We start from the raw sequence: 17,710 nt of genomic DNA on the forward strand, positions 1-17,710 counted from the left end.
TGATTACAGCAGTCTGCAATCATCAGTGGACAGTGAAAAATTTCACTGTAACATTGGATGGCAATCATATTTGCTGCAATCAGATGAGATCACAGTCTTCCCCTGGTGACCGTAAACACAAAATAATCTGCAGATGCTGGGGTCAAAGCAACACTCACAACACGCTGGAGGAACTCAGCAGGTCGGGCAGCATCCATGGAAACGATCAGTCAACGTTTCGGGCCGGAACCCTTCGTCAGGACTGTAGAGGGAAGGGGCAGAGGCCCTATAAAGAAGGTGGGGGAAGGTGGGAAGGAGAAGGCTGGTAGGTTCCAGGTGAAAAACCAGTAAGGGGAAAGATAAAGAGGTGGGGGAGGGGAAGCCGGGAGGTGTTAGGCAGGAAAGGTGAAGAAGGAATAGGGGAAAACACCATGGGTAGTAGAAGGAGGCGGAAGCATGAGGGAGGTGATAGGCAGCTGGGGGAGGGGGCAGAGTGACATAAGGATAGGGGAAGGGAGGGGGAGGGAATTTCCGGAAGTTGGAGCACCTCTGCACTGTCCGCCACAACAGACAAGATCTCCCAGTAGCCACCCACTTCAACTCTGCTTCCCACTCCCATTCAGATATGTCCATACATGGCCTCCTCTACTGCCATGATGAGGCTAAACTCAGGTTGGAGGAGCAACACCTCATATACCATCTAGGTAGTCTCCAGCCCCTTGGTATGAACATAGAATTCTCCAACTGCCCCTTCCCTCTACAGTCCTGACGAAGGGTTCCAGCCCGAAACATTGACTGATCGTTTCCATGGATGCTGCCCGACCTGTTGAGTTCCTCCAGCGTGTTGTGAGTGTTGCTCTTCCCCTGGTGACCGGTGGTTGGGTCCTCACTGTTTATGAGGAAGTGTCATGACCTACTGATAGGAAAGATGATATCCAGGTATCACTCAAAGAACATTCAGAGGTTAATGCCGAACTCCCCTGTACTCCTTGATGTCTACTACAGGCTTCCTGGCAATTCACCAAATTATTCTATATGCTTGTGCAAAATTCTTTTCCAATAGGCTAGCTTCCAAAAGTTCTTGTATGAGCTAGCTGGAGCAAAACTGATGGACATTTTGTCTTTCCAGAAATATCCATATTTCTCCTGCTTTTCCCTGGAGACACAAGGATAGCAAATGCTGGAATCTAGAGCAACAATCTGCTGGAAAAAAATCAGCCGGTCGGATAGCATCTGTGGAAGGTAAGAATTATTGGCATTCAGGTTGAAACCCTGCAGTTGGAGTAGAAGCCAAAGCCCTGATGCAGAATTCAACCTAAAATGCTGACAATTTCCTCCTGCAGATGTTGCTTGGCCTACTGAGTTGATCCAGTAGATTGTCTGATGATTTTCCCCTGAATAGGCTGGTATCTGTCTGACCATGTAAAACGGATGCTACTTTTTGTGGGTTGTAAGATCTGAACTGATACTTGGAAATGACCTATGACGTGGCAATATATTTTCCTCATCTTCCTTGCCTGAATCTAGCAGCACATTTGCAGAAGTAGTAAGCAGATTGTCCTTCCCATAATTTTGAATTGAGCCTGGTCCTCAGAAACAAAGGCTGGGTAAAAGTGGTGCATGTGAAACATGTTATTATCGTGTAGTGAAGACAGGTGGAATATTATAACACAAGTTTCACATAAGCCCGTGATCATCTGCAATGGTATCTGATCCTTCACTAATCAGAGGATGTTTAGCGGCAGAGAATTTGCTATTGCAAATGTCTGTTATGAGCTATTTCTCCTGGCAGAGAGAAAAATGTGTTAGTGAGTGTTTTCCTGTCCTGTTGAAGAGCTGCAGATGTGAGTAAGGTGAAAAGCATACAACTAATGGAGTAACAGTAAAGGTATGAGCATGTCTTCAGGTGGAAGCACAACAACTTATTTTAGCACACAGAAGTTGAATGACTGGTTATGACAAGATCCATGGTGTTGGACTCCTGCATTCTCATGCTACCTCTTTGCAAAGGTTGCAAGAGAAAGGCCTAGAGCTGTATACTATTCTGTCTATGGTGGTCAGCCTCTTTCATCAGGATATTTTTACTGTTACAACTCAATGGCTTCTAGTTGAGCTGTGAGTGAAGGTGTAATTTCTAAGGTGAATTGTAACACTGGTTCATTTTCACATAGCCACAGACTTTCAGAAAACTTAACATGGCATTAATTGACTTAATATGTGTCAGCAAACTTAGAAATTTATTATACGGTGTTCACTTACCAGAACAAATGTCAAGAACAAGACTACTGCTTTTTGTACAAATAAATAGTGATATTCTACCGGTGGTACTTCAGGATTGTATATTAGCCCAAGAGCAAGTTCCTCCTGTATAAAATAAATCATTTTATAATGGGTTTTTCTTCTAGTCCATTAAAGTTTTAAAGAAGGTAGGTTCAAAAAAATAAAGCTCAATGTTCAAAAATTCAAAGTAAATTTATAATCACAGTACATATTTGGCACCATGTACAACCGTGAGAATAATTTTCTTACGGGCATATTTAATAAATCCACAGCATAATAACCTTAACAGAATCAATGAAGGATCACAACAACTTGGCTGTTCAACCATTGCCCAAAAGACAATGAACTGTGCAAATATAATAAATAAATAGATAGATAGATAAATAAATATCAAGAACATGACATAAAGAGTCCTTGAAAATGAGTCCATCGGTTGTGGTAACATTTCAATGATGGGTAAGTGAAGTTATCCCCTTTTGTTCAAGAGTCTGATGGTTCAAGAGTAGTAACTGTTTATGAACCCGGTGGTGTGAGTGCTGAGGCTACTGTACCTTCTTCCTGATGGCAGCAGCGAGAAGAGTCCATGTTCTGAGTAGTGGGGGCCATTGATCATAGATACTGCTTTCCTGTGACAGCGTTTCATGTAGATGTGCTCAATGGTGGGGACTGGGCTGTATCCACAACTTTTTGTAGGACTTTCCATTCAAGAGTATTAGTGTTTCCATACCAGGTTGTGATGTAGCCATCAATATATTCCAATATACTCGTGACTACACATCAATAGAAGTTTGACAAAGTTTTAGATGTTGTGTCAAATCTTCATAAACTCCTTAAGAAGTAGAGGTATGGCGTGCTTCCTTCTGAATTGCACCTTCTTGCTGGGCCTGAAACAGGTCCTCCGAAATAATAATACTGAGGAATTTAAAGTTGCTGACCCACTCCTTCTCTGATCCTCCGATGAGGACTGGTTTGGCGACCTCTGATTTCCTACTCCTGAAGTCGAAACTCAGCTCCTTGGTCTTGCTAATATTGAGTAAGAGATTGTTGTTATGGCACCATTCAGCCAGATTTTCAGTCTCCCTACTATACAGTGATTCATCACCACCTTTGATTCCAGCTATGACAGTGGTGTCACAGGCAAACTTGTATACGGCATTGGAGTTCTGCTTAGCCACACAGTCATAAATGTAAAGTGGGTACAGCAGGGAGCTAAACACACAACCTTGTAGAACAGCTGTGCTGGTGGAGATTGTGGAGGAGATGTTGTCATTATGAACTAACTCGGTTTTGCAAGTGAAGAAATCGAGGATCCAATTGCACAAGGAGGTTTTGAGGCCAAGGTCTGGGAGCTCATTGATCAGTTTTAAAAGGATGATGGTACTGAATACTGAGCTGTAGTCGATAAAGAACATCCTGATGTGTGCATCTTTGCTGTCCAGATGTTCCAGGGTTGAGTGAAGAGCCAATAAAATGGCATCTGCTGTGGACCTGTTGCACCAGTAGGCAAATCCTGCCTAAGTTGCTTCTTAGGCAGGATTCAATATGTTTCAGCACTAACATCTCAAAACACTTCATCACTGTAAGTACTACTAGACAATAATTGTTGAGGCAGATCATCACATTCTTCTTGGGCACCGGTACAATTGAAGGCAGTTTAAGCAGGTCAGTACCTCAGTCTGCAAAAGCAAGAGCTTAAAGATCTCAGTGAACACTCCTGTCAGTTGATCAGCACAGGTTTTTAACTCTTGTCAATTTGGCCAAACATATGCAACAAACTGAAACTCAAGAAATTAATAGCTTTTTTTCTTTCGTTTTCAGTTTGAAATGAAATTCAAGTAATTCAAGCAAAATGAAATTCATAATTTTCAGTAGCTACATACAGATAACATTGTGCATTGTAACTTACAAGGTTTTTCATTTAATTCTTTTTAAGGCACTCCTCATTTGTAAGAAATTCCTATTTTCAGTTTAAATTAAAATTAAAAATCAAATTTCTTTTGTATTTTTAAATTCATGCAGAGCATGCTGTTTGGATACTGCAATATTGTGCATAACCCGTAATCTTTGAAGACTGTATTAATATCCAGAGATATAACTAAGGGAACGTTAACTAAGGAAATCCGTACATAATGATTTAAATTTGGAAACAAAATCAATTTCTAAATTTGTGCATTGAACACATTCATGAATATATTAATATTAAGGAAGTCTACGACAAATTACAAACAAAATCACCAAAGCATATATAACTGGGAAATATTTTTAAAGGAGTTAAAAATAGCACCTTGGAAAAAATAATTTACCTGGAAAATATGAATCTAAAAAGGGTAAATAAGCAAAGGAAATAATAAATATGCAAATCACTGAGTCACATTACAAATTATTAAGGATGGAAATGCACTACCATATTAGTTCTAGAGGAATTTGAATTGAAAAACAATGCTGAATGATACTGAAGTTTTGATAAATCACACTTTGTAGCACAATTCTGATTTCCTTTGAGGGAATTAGTGGGTGCAAAGATTATGTATGAAAAAGGGATGTAATACTTATAAGGGAAGAAAGGATGTACAGGTTAATCTTGGAGCCAAACAGCTTGCTTTCAATTAAGCAATTATGTATAATTTCCAACTTCAATTTAGTGAAATTGTGCACAGCTATCAGCAGGTATATCAGCACAGATTACCTCATCCTCATCCCAATGAAACAAATCCCAGTCACTGATGACTCTTGCTCTGGCTCGTTTCCACAACTCCAGAAATATAGTGGCTACATTTTGAGAGAAAAAAATACTTGTTGAAGTTACCGATGTTCAGTATTCTATGATAATACTAAAAGATTGTTGTAAGAGTAAACGTTATGTAGGAACAGGTAATATAGATCTCTGGGATGGAAGGTGCTGTGAGAGCAAATCACAGACTAGAAAATTACAACCTCACATTGAGTTATTTGATCTTATCTGTGGGATTAGTAAGAGAAAGGACATGCTTGGCTTCAAAACCAAAAAAAATCAAGCTTGGCTTTTCTAATGATTTGGGTTGCCTGCACACACCTAAATGTTTAAATTTCTGGATGTTGGTACATACTGAATCAGGTTCACTGTGATGTCATCATGGAAATCACTCAAATCAATGCTTGGTTTTGCCTTGCCAACAGAAAAATAAATAGCCATTGCTATGTCAAAGGAAGTGTACGTACCCCAGATTCCCATGAACATTGAAAATAAAATCGTTATTTCCTGATCAAAGAGTTCTGTAATCTGTAGAAAAATAAGAATTTGCTTATTAGCACTGGTCACTCATGATTCTGAATTGTAACTGTAATTTTTCTGTTTGCACCTGGTTTAAAAAGTCTAAAACACCACATACCTATTGTAACATCATTGACATGAGATGATAACTGAATTTGCTCATCTGCCAAAACTTCCACACTGAGAATCAATTAATTGGCGATGTTATCATTTTAGTTCAATGACAACAGATCTAAGCTAGAATACTTAATTGCCTAAAGATCAATCCAGAGAAGTGCTAGAAGAGTATAATTCTCCTTTGACCAGCCTACCAAAGGTATTCAAGCAACTTAGACATTATGGATCATAAAAAATATTCATTGTTGTTCACAGCAGAAAAAAGGGCCATTAAAGCATATAAAACTGAATGGGGGAAATAAATGAGAAACTAATCAAAGAGAAGCAATAACATTCATGATCCAGATGCATTAGTTCAGCATATTAAAAAGGAAGAAAAATTATTACATTAGGAAAGAAAAATGTGCCAGAGAATTGGCAATAACTAAAACTGTTTTTACTTGCTAAAAGTGAGTTAGGACATAAGCAGGGAATAAGTCAGTTAGTATGTTTGTAATGCAAAGATAAAGGACCAAATTGTTCTGGCCATAAGGCACCACTCAGGCTGCAATTGGAGTATTCTTAACACCTTTGGGCCCCATATCTCAGAAAGGAAGTATTGTTCTTGGAGACAGTCCAGAGGAGATGATTCTGGAAATGAAGGGGTTAACATATGAGAGGCATTTGGCAGCTTTGGGCCTTTACTCACTGGAATTTAGACGAATGCATGGGTATCTTATTGAAACCTACTGAATGTTGAAAGGACTAGATAAGGTGAATGTGCAGAGGATGCTTCTTCTCGTGGGTGTATCCAGAACTAGAGGGCACAGCAAAATTGAGGGGCGACCTTTAAGAACAGAAGTAAGGAGCAATTTTTTAGCCAAAGATTGGTGAATCTGTGGAATTATCTGCCACAGACTGCAATGGAGGCCAGCTCCGTGGGTATATTCAAAGCAGAAGTTGATAGATTCCTGATTGATCAGGGTATCAAGGGATATGGTGAAAGGGCAGGTGTATGGGGTTCAATGGGATCCAGGATCAGCCATGTTGAAATGGCAGAGTGGACTTGATGGGCTGAATGGTCTACTTCTGTTCCTATGTCTTATGGTCTTATAATTAACAGTTTCTAAGGGAAGTCAATCCTAAACTTGTACAGCTTCACAATTAGTTTGGGACTTACTGAGAAGCAGATATCACTGTGGAGTCTAGTCACGGAGCCTTGCTGAGATTCTTCAGCATATTAGGGAAACTATCTCCCCATTCCTACACCAGATTAAATAATGCATAGGATTAGAATGGGGATTCTCAGCTGCAGAATATGCACTTTATTTTAACTTCAATGTTTTAATCAATACGTAATTGATTCTGTATATTTTTAATTTAATTTTTAGAGAATTATTTCCTTTCCTTAAATTTGCTATATGAATTTAAGTGGTTTTTAAATAACTTTGATTCTTAGAGATATTTAAGGGTGTTAAGTACTCCAACAGATTTTACATAAGACGAAGTTCCATCCCCAGCAATATGTTCTGTCAAAGCATGCCTGGATCTCATTACACCTCCCCCAACACTTCTAGAATCCAAACACCTGGGATATTCCATGTACAGATCCATTCTGTATTTGTCAGGGGAAAGGCCAAGTCCAAGAGTTGGTTGGATCCAAAGTGCAAAGTACATATACATTATACAACCTTGAAATTTCTCTCCTTACAGGCAGCTAAAAAACAAGAAACCCAAAAGAACCGATTAAAAAAGTGCAAACACCCAATGTGCAGAGAGAAAATAAAACAAATAGTGCAAACAATAAAAGCAAGCAAACAGGATTCAGAATGAAAGTGAATCCAGAGACATGAAGCCTGGAGCAGCAGAAGCAAGCCCACAATCACAGTTCAACACACATCAGAGCAAAATGTCACAGAGCCCAGAGACGTCTGAAGCAGCCGAAGCAGGCCCACAGCCTCAGCGCAGCGAACAGCAGAGCAGCAAGCAGAACTGGCCCAACCCTCACCTCCGGTCCTCACATCCTGCTTTTTCAATCCAACTGGCACAGCACTTATATCATTCAAACATTGGATCATTCTCCCTTTCGCGAATCGGCCCGGACAGACAGGAACAGCAGGGCTCTTACAGCTAACAGTACGAGCTAATGGTTTAAAAAGTTCATCTGTTTAGCGAGGTAAGTGGGTGAGTAGATTTACTTTTCCTGTTTCATTCCTGTAGAATTAGATAGCATGCCTACAGGGTTAGTGCTTTGTTCAGGGTGTCAGTGTGGGAATCCTGGGAGACCTCCAGCCTCCCTGATGGCCACATCTGCCCCCAGTGCACCGAGACGCAGCTCCTCAGAGACCGTGTTAGGGATCTGGAGCTGCAGCTTGATGACCTACTGCTTATCAGGGAAAGTGACGAGGTGATAGACAGGAGCTACAGGGAGGTAGTCATCCCAGGGCTACAGGGGTCAGAAAACTGGGTCACTGTCAAGAGAGGGGAGGGAAATGCCCGGATAGTGGAGAGCACACCTGTGGCTGTCCCTCTCGGCAATAAGTATTTTGTTCTGGATGCTGTTGAGGGGGATGACCTGACAGGGGACGGCCATGGTGACCGGTTCTCTGGCACTGAGCCTGGCGCTGTTGTGCAGGAGAGAAGGAGGGAGAAGAGAAATGTGGTAGTCATAGGGGATTCCATAGTCAGGGGAACAGACAGGAGATTCTGTGAGCCCGATAGAGATACCCGCATGGTGTGTTGCCTCCCAGGTGCCAGGGTACTGGATGTCTCGGATCGGGTCCAGAATATTCTGAAGGGGGAGGGTGAGCAGCCAGTTGTCTTGGTACATGTTGGTACCAATGACATAGATAGGACAAAGGAGGAGGTCCTGAAGAGAGATTTCTGGGAGTTAGGAAGGAAGCTGAGAAGCAGGACCTCCAGGGTAGTAATCTCAGGATTGCTACCTGTGTCACGTGCTAGCGAGGGCAAGAATAGTAGGATCAGGCAGATGAATGCGTGGCTGAGAGACTGGTGCAGGGGGCAGGGCTTCAGATTCTTGGATAATTGGACAAGAATCTCTTCTGGGGGAAGTATGACCTGTTCAAAAAGGACAGGTTACACTTGAACCCGAAGGGGACCAATATCCTGGCGGGAAAGTTTAATAGAACTGTTAGGGAGGGTTTAAACTAATTTGGCAGGGGGATGGGAACCAGAATGACAGAGCGGAGGAGGGGGAAAACAGTAATAAATCTAAGGTAGTGAGCAGTAAAGATGTCAGGAAAGACAGGCAAGTGATGGGGCAAACTTGTAGCCATTGGGATGAGTTGCAGTGCAATAAAGTTGCAGTGAAATCAAAGCGAAAAGTACCAAATACTGGTCTTAAGGTGTTATACTTAAATGCACGCAGCATAAGAAATAAGGTGTATGATCCTGTTGTACAGCTACAGATTGGCAGGTATGATATTGTGGCCATCACTGAGACGTGGCTAAAGGATGCATGCCTCTGGGAGCTGAACGTCCAAGGATACACGGTGTATCGGAAGGATAGGAAGGTAGACAGAGGGGGAGGCGTGGCTTTATTGGTAAGAAATGATATTAAATCATTAGAAAGAGGTGATATAGGATTGGAAGGTGCAGAATCTTTATGGGTTGAGCTAAGAAATTGCAGGGGTAAAAGGACCCTGGTGGCAGTTATTTATAGACCACCAAACAGCTGCAGGGATGAGGACTACAAATTACAACAGGAAATATAAAAGGCTTGTCAGAAGGGCAGTGTTATGATAATTGTGGGGGATTTTAACATGCGAGTGGATTGGGAAAATCAGGTCGGCACTGGATCTCAAGAGAGAGAATTTGTATAATGTCTGCGAGATGGCTTTTTAGAACAGCTTGTTGTTGAGCCCACTAGGGGATCGGCTGTACTGGATTGGGTATTGTGTAATGAACCGGAGGTGATTAGAAAGATTGAGGTGAAGGAACCCTTAGGAGGCAGTGATCATAACATGATTGAATTCATTGTGAAATTTGAAAAAGAGAAGCCGAAATGTGATGTGTCGGTATTTCAGTGGAGTAAAGGAAATTACAGTGGCATGAGAGAGGAACTGGCCAAAGTTGACTGGAAAGGGACACTGGTGGGAAAGACGACAGAGCAGCAGTGGCTGGAGTTTTTGCGAGAAGTGAGGAAGGTGCAAGACAGGTATATTCCAAAAAAGAAGAAATTTTCGAATGGAAAAAGGATGCAACCGTGGTTGACAAGAGAAGTCAAAGCCAAAGTTAAAGCAAAGGAGAGGGCATACAAGGAAGCAAAAATTAGTGGGAAGACAGAGGATTGGGAAGTTTTTAAAACCTTACAAAATGAAACCAAGAAGGTCATTAAGAGGGAAAAGATTAACTATGAAAGAAAGCTAGAAAATATATCAAAGAGGATACTAAAAGCTTTTTCAAGTATATAAAGAGTAAAAGACAGGTGAGAGTAAATATAGGACCGATAGAAAATGATGCTGGAGAAATTGTAATGGGAGATAAGGAGATGGCAGAGGAACTGAACGAGTATTTTGCATCAGTCTTCACTGAGGAAGACATCAGCAGTATACCGGACACTCAAGGGTGGCAGGGAAGAGAAGTGTGCGCAGTCACAATTACAACAGAGAAAGTACTCAGGAAGCTGCATAGTCTAAAGATATATAAATCTCCCGGACCAGATGGAACGCACCCGCGTATTCTGAAGGAAGTAGCTGTGGAGATTGCGGAGGCATTAGCGATGATCTTTCAAAAGTCGACAGTTTCTGGCATGGTTCTGGAGGACCGGAAGATTGCAAATGTCGCTCCGCTATTTAAGAAGGGGGCAAGGAAGCAAAAAGGAAATTATAGACCTGTTAGCTTGACATCGGTGGTTGGGAAGTTGTTGGAGTCGATTGTCAAGGATGAGGTTACAGAGTACCTGGAGGCATATGACAAGATAGGCAGAACTCAGTATGGATTCCTTAAAGGAAAATCCTGCCTGACAAACCTACTACAGTTTTTTGAGGAAATTACTAGTAGGCTAGACAAGGAAGATGCAGTGGATGTTGTATATTTGGATTTTCAGAAGGCCTTTGACAAGGTGCCACACATGAGGCTACTTAACAAGATAAGAGCCCATGGAATTACAGGAAAGTTACATAAGTGGATAGAGCGTTGGCTGATTGGCAGGAAACAGAGAGTGGGAATAAAGGGATCCAATTCTGGTTGGCTGCTGGTTACCAGTGGTGTTCCACAGAGGTCCGTGTTGGGGCTGCTTCTTTTTACATTGTACATCAACGATTTGGATTATGGAATAGATAGTCATAGTTATAGTCATAGTCATACTTTATTGATCCCGGGGGAAATTGGTTTTCGTTACAGTTGCACCATAAATAATAAAAAGTCATAGAACCATAAATAGTTAAATAGTAATATGTAAATTATGCCAGGAAATTATGAAATAAGTCCAGGACCAGCCTATCGGCACAGGGTGTCTGACCTTCCAAGGGAGGAGTTGTAAAGTTTGATGGCCACAGGCAGGAATGACATCCTATGACGCTCTTTGCTGCATCTTGGAGGAATGAATCTCTGGCTGAATGTACTCCTGTGCCCACCCAGTACATTATGTAGTGGATGAGAGACATTGACCAAGATGGCATGCAACTTAGACAGCATCCTCTTTTCAGACACCTCCATGAGACAGTCCAGTTCCATCCCCACAACATCGTTGGCCTTACGAATAAGTTTGTTGATTCTGTTGGTGTCTGCTACCCTTAGCCTGCTGCTCCAGCTTACAACAGCAAACATGATAGCACTGGCCACCACAGACTCGTAGAACATCCTCAGCATCGTCTGGCAGATGTTAAAGGACCTCAGTCTCCTCAGGAAGTAGAGACGGCTCTGACCCTTCTTGTAGACAGCCTCAGTGTTCTTTGACCAGTCCAGTTTATTGTCAATTCGTATCCCCAGGCATTTGTAATCCTCCACCATGTCCACACCGACCCCCTGGATGGAAACAGGGGTCACCTGTACCTTAGCTCTCCTCAGGTCTACCACCAGCTTCTTAGTCTTTTTCACATTAAGCTGCAGATAATTCTGCTCACACCATGTGACAAAGTTTCCTACAGTAGCCCTGTACTCAACTTCATCTCCCTTGCTGATGCATCCAACTATGGCAGAGTCATCCGAAAACTTCTGACGATGACAAGACTCTGTGCAGTAGTTGAAGTCCGAGGTGTAAATGGTGAAGAGAAAGGGAGACAAGACAGTCCCCTGTGGAGCCCCAGTGCTGCTGATCACTCTGTCGGACACATAGTGTTGCAAGCACACGTACTGTGGTCTGCCAGTCAGGTAATCAAGAATCCATGACACCAGGGAAACATCCACCTGCATCGGTCAGTTTCTCCCCCAGCAGAGCAGGGCAGATGGTGTTGAACGCACTGGAGAAGTCAATAAACATGACCCTCACAGTGCTCGCTGGCTTGTCCAGGTGGGCGTAGACACGGTTCAGCAGGTAGACGATGCCATCCTCAACTCCTAGTCGGGGCTGGTAGATGAACTGCAGGGGATCTAAGTGTGGCCTGACCATAGGCCAGAGCAGCTCCAGAACAAGTCCCTCCAGGGTCTTCATGATGTGGGAGGTCAATGCCACCGGTCTGTAGTCATTGAGGCTGCTGGGGCGCGGCATCTTCGGCACAGGGACGAGGCAGGACGTTTTCCACGGTACAGGAACCCTCCGGAGCCTCAGGCTCAGGTTGAATACATGGCGAAGTACTCCACGTAGCTGAAGGGCACAGGCTTTGAGCACCCTGGTACTGACACCATCCGGTCCTGCAGCCTTGCTTGGGTTGAGACTGTCTTCTCACCTGGTGGTTTTGTGTGGGGGAGGGGTATAGTCATGAGAGCAGGTGGGGGACTGTGAGGAGGGGCAGGAGGGGAGAGTGGAACATGTGTTGATTGGGGGCCGACAACAGATGGCTCATGTGGGGGATGGGCAGGCGTCACAATGTCAAATCTGTTAAAGGACAGGTTAAGTTCGTTGGCCCTGTCCACAATGCCCTCAGCTCCTCTGTTGCTAGTTTGCTGGAACCCACTGATGGTCCTCATCCCCCTCCAGACCTCTCTCATGTTGTTCTGCTGGAGTTTCCACTCAAGCTTCCTCCTGTACCTGTCTTTAGCCTCCCTGATCCTGGTTTTCAGGTCCCTCTGTATTGCTCTCATGATGGCTTTGTGGCTAAGTTTGCTGACGATATGAAGATAGGTGGAAGGGCCAGTAGTGCTGAGGAAACGGAGAGTCTGCAGAGAGACTTGGATAGATTGGAAGAATGGGCAGAGAAGTGGCAAATGAAGTATAATGTTGGAAAGCGTATGGTTATGCACTTTGGCAGAAATAATAAACGGGCAGACTATTATTTAAATGGGGAGAGAATTCAAAGTTCGGAGATGCAACGGGACTTGGGAGTCCTCGAACAGGATACCCTTAAGGTTAACCTCCAGGTTGAGTCAGTAGTGAAGAAGGCGAATGCAATGTTGGCATTCATTTCTACAGGAATAGAGTATAGGAGCAGGGATGTGATGTTGAGGCTATATAAGGCGCTGGTGAGATCTCACTTGGAGTACTGTGGGCAGTTTTGGTCTCCTTATTTAAGAAAGGATGTGCTGACGTTGGAGAGGGTACAGAGAAGATTCACTAGAATGATTCCGGGAATGAGAGGGTTAACATATGAGGAACGTTTGTCCGCTCTTGGACTGTACTCCTTGGAGTTTAGAAGAATGAGGGGAGACCTCATAGAAACATTTCGAATGTTGAAAGGCATGGACAGAGTGGATGTGGCAAAGTTGTTTCCCATGATGGGGGAGTCTAGTACAAGAGGGCATGACTTAAGGATTGAAGGGTGCCCATTCAGAACAGAAATGCGAAGAAATTTTTTTAGTCAGAGTGTGGTGAATCTATGGAATTTGTTGCCACGGGCAGCAGTGGAGGCCAAGTCATTGGGTGTATTTAAGGCAGAGATTGATAGGTATCTGAGTAGTCAGGGCATCAAAGGTTATGGTGAGAAGGTGGGGTGTGGGACTAAATGGGAGAATGAATCAGCTCATGATAAAATGGCGGAGCAGACTTGATGTGCCTAATGGCCGACTTCTGCTCCTTTGTCTTATGGTCTTATGATCTCATTCCTTGTCCAAAGACCTAGGTCCTGTCACATCGATATGCTCTGGGCCTGGACCCCGCCGGCACATTCTGGCCCACACTCAACCTTTCCAAATCGGCCCATCACTTAGATCGATCAAACCTCGCTAGCAGTTTAGGTAGACAGACTCCAAAATCTCTCTGCTCACGCTAACTCCATCTCTGACCACTTCTTCTTGAACATGCCTCAACGTAGCTCCAACCACTTCTTCTCAAACATGCCTCGACCTTGTTCGCACCTCAACCGTCGATTCAGCCTCACTTTTGCTCACTTCTTCATTGTTTGGGGTGATTGTTTACAACAATTTTTTTTAAGAAAGAACATTATTAATAAATTATTCATTTGTAATTCTTGGTTTGAGAACCACCAGTAAGTTGTCGCCGGCTTTCGCAGGGCCATCTCAAATTGGAGTATAAATCCAGATCTACAGGTGTTCCCCCGCTTTTCAGACGTTCGCTTTACGAAACCTCACTGTTACGAAAGACCTACATTAGTACCCTGTTTTCACTTTCAGAAGGTGTTTTCACTGTTACGAAAAAAATCAGCATGCGATAAAAAATCAGCGCGCGATAAAAAGCTGCGCGCGCCCCAAGCAGCCACTCTCCCCCGGATTCAGAACGGCATTGCTTTAACACGTTGTATTGAGCAGCCGTTTGCAAGATGAGTTCTGAGGTATTGGAAAAGCCTGAAAGAGCTCGTAAGGATGTTACATTTAGCGTAAAACTAGACATAATTAAGCGTTTTGATCGTGGTGAACGAAGTAAGGACAAAGTGAATTTGACTTGTGGAAGCTGACAAAGATGATGTTGAGCAGGTTTTGGCATCCCATGACCAAGAACTGATCGATGAAGAGCTGATGCAATTGCAAGAGGAAAGGATAACAATCGAAACCGAATGCAGTAGCGAAATGAACGTAAAGCCACTGCGTGAGATTTTGGCTGCAATGATAAAGTACGACTTTAATTTTGAAAGGGTACATCGGTTTAGGGGATTTTGCAAGATGGTTTCAGTGCTTACAAAGAACTGTATGATAGAAAAATGCGCGAGGCTCAGCAGTCAAGCAAGCCTTTCACATCAGCCACAGCAGACGACGAACCTTGACCTTCTGACATCGAGGCGGGCAGTCATAGGAGAAGATGAGCTGCCTGCTCTAATGGAAACAGATGACGAGATGACACTCCAGTGTCCCACCACCCCAACACCCAGGCCACGGACAGATACAGTACCGATTCGCAGAGAATGCAGCAGTAGCCGGGAGACACACTGAGCATCTTTAAGAAAAAAGCCAAAATAAACATTCTAATTAATTAGGTGCCGCCCCACATGTAAATGTCAGCTCAGATCAGAGGCGATGCAATCGGCAATCAGCACTGATCTGAGCCGACAATTACGTGTCGGGCAGCACCTAATTAATTAGCATGTTTATTTCAGCTTTTTTCTTAAATATGTGCTGTGTGCCTCCCGGCTACCGCTGGATTCCTGCGTGCCTCGCAGCAATGTATCAGTCCACGGCCTGGAGGGTGGGGGCCACTGCACCACCCAACCTGCGACGACTCAGTCTAACACACCATCGGCAAGCTGTCTTCCCGATTCCAGTAAGTGATACCACACTGTACATACATTATTTCTACTTTATATCGGCTGTGCATTAATCATATTATTCCTGCTTTTACTATATGTTACTGTTATTTTAGATTTTATGTGTTATTTGGCATGATTTGGTAGGTTATTTTTGGGTCTGCGAATGCTCACAAAATTTTCCTATATAGATAAATGGTAATTGCTTCTTCGCTTTACGACATTTCGGCTTACGAACCATTTCATAGGAACGCTTTACCTTCGGATGGTGGGGGAAACCTGTATTCATACAAATTAGGAGCAGAGACAGGTTTCTGGACTGTTCAGGCCAGATCTGATGAAACCTCTGTTTCAGTCACTTGCCTCCCAGTAACTTCTCAGCCACTTGCTCATCGAGGTTCTATCTACAGCTAAATAAAAAGCAAAGACTCTACTTCCACTATCCTAACAGGAAGATTCCAAAGGTAAGAAAATTAAATTCACCAGATCACAAACTTAAGTGGGAGACTCATTAATTTAAAAAGTACTCCCTTAGTTCTAAATTTTCCCACAAGAGGAAACATCCAATGCCTATTGCATTCTGTCAAGATTCCAGCCACCTGAGGACCTTTCATAGCTCAATCAATTCATCTTTCAGTCCTCTATTTGCGAAATACTGTACACAAGACTAGCCTGGCCTAGTCTGTGGTGTGACCAAAATTCCTGGATCAATTTTGAGAAACTATATAATTGTCCTGGGTTAACTATTAGTTTTCAGTTGTTCATAAAAATAATGACATTAAGTACCCACCAGTCCAATTGCCTTTGAAAATATCAGAAAATTAATAATAAAAATTTCCCATTAACATTATTTCAGCTTTCACAAAATAATTTCATTACTTTAAATTTTTTTTTACTCTACCTTTGAATAGGCACATGTATCTGAAAGCCTCCAAAATGAACACCTTTGATCACACTGTGGGCACATGATAGTTGTGTGGGCATCACAGATCTCCTTACTGTAGGTCCAATGGGGATAAAACAGATAAAACTTTTCATTGCATTTCTGAGGTAATATTCCTGAAGAATGGAGAATCTTCAGAAATTAGAGTCAATAGGTCAGAATTCAAGTCAATATTTCAATGCTAAGCCACTGAAATAACACTATTTGTCTATTTTCTCTTACACATACTACATCTCAACTACACTATATAGTTCACATTGTTATTGGGCAAAGTCTATTTGCTTTGCTGATGACCTTCAGCTGTTTATATGTTATGGATTATCCACACCACTGTGAAATATTGCCAAAATTCAAGTCACTATTCTCACGTAATTTAGTATTACAATGCAAGGATATGAGCTTCAATTGAATACAATTACATCTATAATATTGCATTTATATAATTATTATATCTATGGTATAAATATTCCAAAAAGCAGTACCTCACTTGATTATTTCCAAAGGTGATTAATCCATACACAAAGACAACAGTGCCACACACTGCTGCAGGAATCAGCATCGTAGTGTACCAACCAAGCCAGGCATAGTACAAGGCAAGGCGCTCTCCAAAGTAGAGCCTATAAAAAACCGGAAAAATGCAAGTTATTCAAAATACAAAAGGATTTAAACATACTGATCTTTCCCTACCAAATGCTAGATTTTTTAAACATTTAATGCAATAAGTATTGAAATAGTGCCTTATCACAGCAAAAATCCAGAAGCATATCATTTGAAGTCTAAGTCAATTTAAAATCCATGCTGTCCTGGTCTTTATCTGAAACAATTCTAAAAGCTCACTAGCTTGCCACAAATGACCTTATGCTAACTTTAATTACCTGGCTTATTTCTTTTATTGTGACAGAAGTTACCTCCTACAAGATAGATTTTAAAAATATAGTTGTTGCCTCTGCTAGCTCCTTTCTGACTTCTATTCCATCTATAATATTAATACTGATGAAACCTCCCCCCCCCCCAGTTTCCCCAATTTCCTTGGGCTGCGTAAGACTAGGAAATACACACTCAGGTCCTGCCAATCCCATGAGATTGGGACGGCTCTCCCACCCCAAACCCTGGTTTGTGTGGATGCTGTGTAACTTGCTACCCTGTTACAACTCAGTGCCAAGAAATAACAGATAGCACACTGTATATGATTAAATGAATTATATTTATGAATCTTAACTTAACTAAACGGTTAGTAAAGTAAAAAACAAAAAGGGCCCATTATAATTAAACATTTAAATGTGCATAAGTTGGAGCTTAACTCTTCCAAAAGTCATATTCACCAATCCTCAATAGACCTCAGCACCTTGCTCCATCGAATCATGGTCTCCCACTGCGTTGAATCCTATGAGCAGTTCTCTCCAGTGTCTT

General features: G+C 42.4%; 1 protein-coding gene across 1 annotated transcript in view; it reads right to left on the reverse strand.

Annotated features, from left to right (window-relative positions):
- Nucleotides 1-17,710, reverse strand: part of LOC134353765 (anoctamin-9-like) — a 133,761-nt gene that overhangs the window by 76,807 nt on the left and 39,244 nt on the right. Inside the window, exons 9-13 of the mRNA XM_063062114.1 lie at nt 16,783-16,917; nt 16,259-16,355; nt 5,458-5,518; nt 4,946-5,028; nt 2,239-2,343 (exon numbers count right to left, since the gene is read on the reverse strand). Of these exons, the coding sequence (XP_062918184.1) occupies nt 2,239-2,343; nt 4,946-5,028; nt 5,458-5,518; nt 16,259-16,355; nt 16,783-16,917 (481 nt within the window). The remainder of the gene's footprint in view (nt 1-2,238; nt 2,344-4,945; nt 5,029-5,457; nt 5,519-16,258; nt 16,356-16,782; nt 16,918-17,710) is intronic.

This window comes from Mobula hypostoma, chromosome 11, assembly GCF_963921235.1.
Source record: "Mobula hypostoma chromosome 11, sMobHyp1.1, whole genome shotgun sequence".
Classification (NCBI taxonomy): domain Eukaryota; kingdom Metazoa; phylum Chordata; class Chondrichthyes; order Myliobatiformes; family Myliobatidae; genus Mobula; species Mobula hypostoma.